The following is a 2,735-nucleotide window of genomic DNA, read 5'->3' on the forward strand; positions in this document are numbered from 1 at the left end:
CCGCCGCCGCGCCGCACGGAGCAGCGGCGCCGCCAGAGACGCCTCCCGATCTCCGTCCGGCTCCCGGCTTCGACTTTCCACCCCGGCCCCGGTCCCGGCGAGCTCGGGGCGGGACGGCCGCCGGCACCGGGCTCCGCGCAGCGCGCACCGGGCAGCGCTCCGCACGGTGCCCCCGGGCAGCGGGGCGGCGGGACGCGGGGCACCATGATGAGCGGCTACCCGGAGGGCGAGGAGGACACGGTGGCGCTGCTGGCTCATAACACCGGCGCCGGCAAGGAGCCGGAGCGGGGCAAGGAGGAGCTGAGCGCCGACAAGGGCCCCGAGAAGCCGGACCCCTCGCAGAAGCCCCCCTACTCCTACGTGGCCCTGATCGCCATGGCCATCCGGGAGAGCGCGGAGAAGAGGCTCACGCTGTCCGGGATCTACCAGTACATCATCAGCAAGTTCCCTTTCTACGAGAAGAACAAGAAGGGCTGGCAGAACAGCATCCGCCACAACCTCAGCCTCAACGAGTGCTTCATCAAGGTGCCCCGGGAGGGCGGCGGCGAGCGCAAGGGCAACTACTGGACGCTGGACCCGGCCTGCGAGGACATGTTCGAGAAGGGCAACTACCGCAGGAGACGAAGGATGAAGCGGCCCTTCCGGCCGCCCCCGACCCACTTCCAGCCCGGCAAGACCCTCTTCAGCCCGGACAGCTACGGCTACCTCTCCCCGCCCAAGTACTTGCAGTCCACCTTCATGAACAACTCGTGGCCGCTGGCGCAGCCCCCCGCGCCCATGCCCTACACCTCCTGCCAGATGTCTGGCGGGAACGTCAGCCCCGTCAATGTGAAAGGACTCTCGGGCCCGGCGTCCTACAGCCCTTACTCGCGGGTGCAGAGCATGGCGCTGCCCAGCATGGTGAACTCCTACAACGGCATGGGCCACCACCACCACCACCCGCACGCCCACCACCCCCAGCAGCTCAGCCCGGCCAGCCCCGCGCCGCCCGCGGCCCCGGCCGCGAACGGAGCCGGCCTCCAGTTCGCCTGCGCCCGCCAGCCCGCCGAGCTGTCCATGATGCACTGTTCCTACTGGGAGCACGACAGCAAACACAGCGCCCTGCACTCCCGCATAGACATCTAGGGAGGCTCCGGCCGGCCGCCGCCGCCGCGGAAATGTCCTTGCCCCGCTCCCGCCGCCCCTCGGGGATCCCGCCGCGTTCTCCTGCGCTCTCCTGTCTCTCCTCCTCTCTAAGCCGCGGACTTTCCTCTCCCTGTGCCCAAACTGTCGCGGCGGGGAAGCGGCAGCCCTGCTCCGCGTGTAGTGTAAGTGTAGGAGCCCGTCCTACCGTGAGGAGAAGGCAGTGTAAGTGTGGGAGCTTCCCCGGCGGGGCGAGCTCGGATTTACCCATCGCTTCTCTGCTCCTGTGTCCGTCTGTCTGTCCGTTTGTTTGTTTGGGGGGGAGGGAGCATGTAATGAAAAATAGGCTGTTTAGCCCGCAAAATTCTCGTTTATAATTCGGCCGTAATCTTTTCGGGCTCAGCCTTGGAGAGACTAAAGCGGAGCTTGTAAATAGGGGAGGCATTTCCACGCGTGGCGGGGCCTAGACACTGCCGTGTGCCCGCGGTGCTCGTCCTCCTCCTCCTCCTCCTCTTCATCTTCTCTTTCTTCCTCGGTCTGCAAAGCACTACGCTTCTTCCGAGCTGTGCCTTTTCGTTAAAATAGTACTTATGTGGGGACTGCTGTAACAGCAGGAGATGTGCGATATCCTGGTTTTTAGAAACCAACAAACAAAACCCGCCAGGGTCACTCGTGAAACGTTTCGGCAGCAGTAAATGTATTTTTTAAAGGAGACAATGTCCTCTGAGGTCTTAAAAGTAATTTTATACAGGTCTAAAAAAATATTTTGATGTTATAGAAAAAAAAAAAAAAGACGGTTTCCTATAAATTGGAATATTTTTCCGTGTGCATATTATAAATAATAATGAAAGTTTAAACTATCTTCGGTTTTTTTTTTTTCACCCCAAACCTGGCCCAAAATGGATTTTCCGGTAGGTTCTGCTTTTGAATGCTTGCCCTTTTTCTTAAAACGTTTTGATCCTTCGATTTTACATAGATTAATGTGAAAAAAAAATAGCATTTATAATACAGGGGCCAGTTCATAGCGATTTTATAAATGTTTATGTAAGCTGATAGATGCTGTGGCATAGTACCATTTTGGGACCAACTTTTCTAGAGTGAACTAGCACTTTTATTGTACTGTCTAGCATTGTAAAGTCTCCAATAAAATGCCTTTCCTTCTTTCCACATCGTTTTATTTCGCTCCGCTCCTCCGTGCCTCGGGATCGAGAAGCGGCGGCGGAGAGCACGGGCGGCCGCCTGCCCGGCCGGCTCCCCTGCCCCGGCACCGGGCTCGGAGCGCTCTCCGCAGCCCCGCACGGCTGCTCCGCTGCGGAAAATAACGCGGGCTGTGCTCGACCCGTCCACCGGCTCCGCTGAGCGCCGTGGCGGGCTGCGCACCGGGCCGGAGAGCTCCGGCGGGGCCGCGCCGCCGGCGGCCCGGTGCCGTTGTCGGCGGCCGCCGGGAAGGTGCGGGGAGCGTTCCCTCGGCTCCGCCGGCGGGCGGGCCCGGGAGCGCCTCCGCTCCGAAGCGCGGGCAGCCGCCAGCCCCTCGCCCGTGTGCCCGGCCCTCCCGGGGCGCCGGGAGTCGTCCCCGCCACGGACCCCGGCTCCGCTTTCGTTTCTTCCCCGCC

The 2,735-nt window shown here is 61.5% G+C and overlaps 1 protein-coding gene across 1 annotated transcript; it reads left to right on the top strand.

Moving 5' to 3' along the window:
- The first annotated feature begins 184 nt into the window (after positions 1-184).
- On the top strand, positions 185-2,238 carry FOXL2 (forkhead box L2). The gene has a single exon (XM_014960639.1). It carries the CDS (start codon positions 205-207, stop codon positions 1,123-1,125), a length of 921 nt encoding a protein of 306 aa, XP_014816125.1. The 5' UTR covers positions 185-204; the 3' UTR covers positions 1,126-2,238.
- Positions 2,239-2,735: the final 497 nt, after the last annotated feature.

The sequence above is a fragment of the Calidris pugnax genome, unplaced genomic scaffold (genome assembly GCF_001431845.1).
Source record: "Calidris pugnax isolate Ruff unplaced genomic scaffold, ASM143184v1 scaffold398, whole genome shotgun sequence".
Taxonomy (NCBI): domain Eukaryota; kingdom Metazoa; phylum Chordata; class Aves; order Charadriiformes; family Scolopacidae; genus Calidris; species Calidris pugnax.

Bases quoted from the DNA above. Each gene is read 5' to 3' on its own strand.
- FOXL2 (XM_014960639.1), top strand. From the start codon at position 205: ATGATGAGCGGCTACCCGGAGGGCGAGGAGGACACGGTGGCGCTGCTG.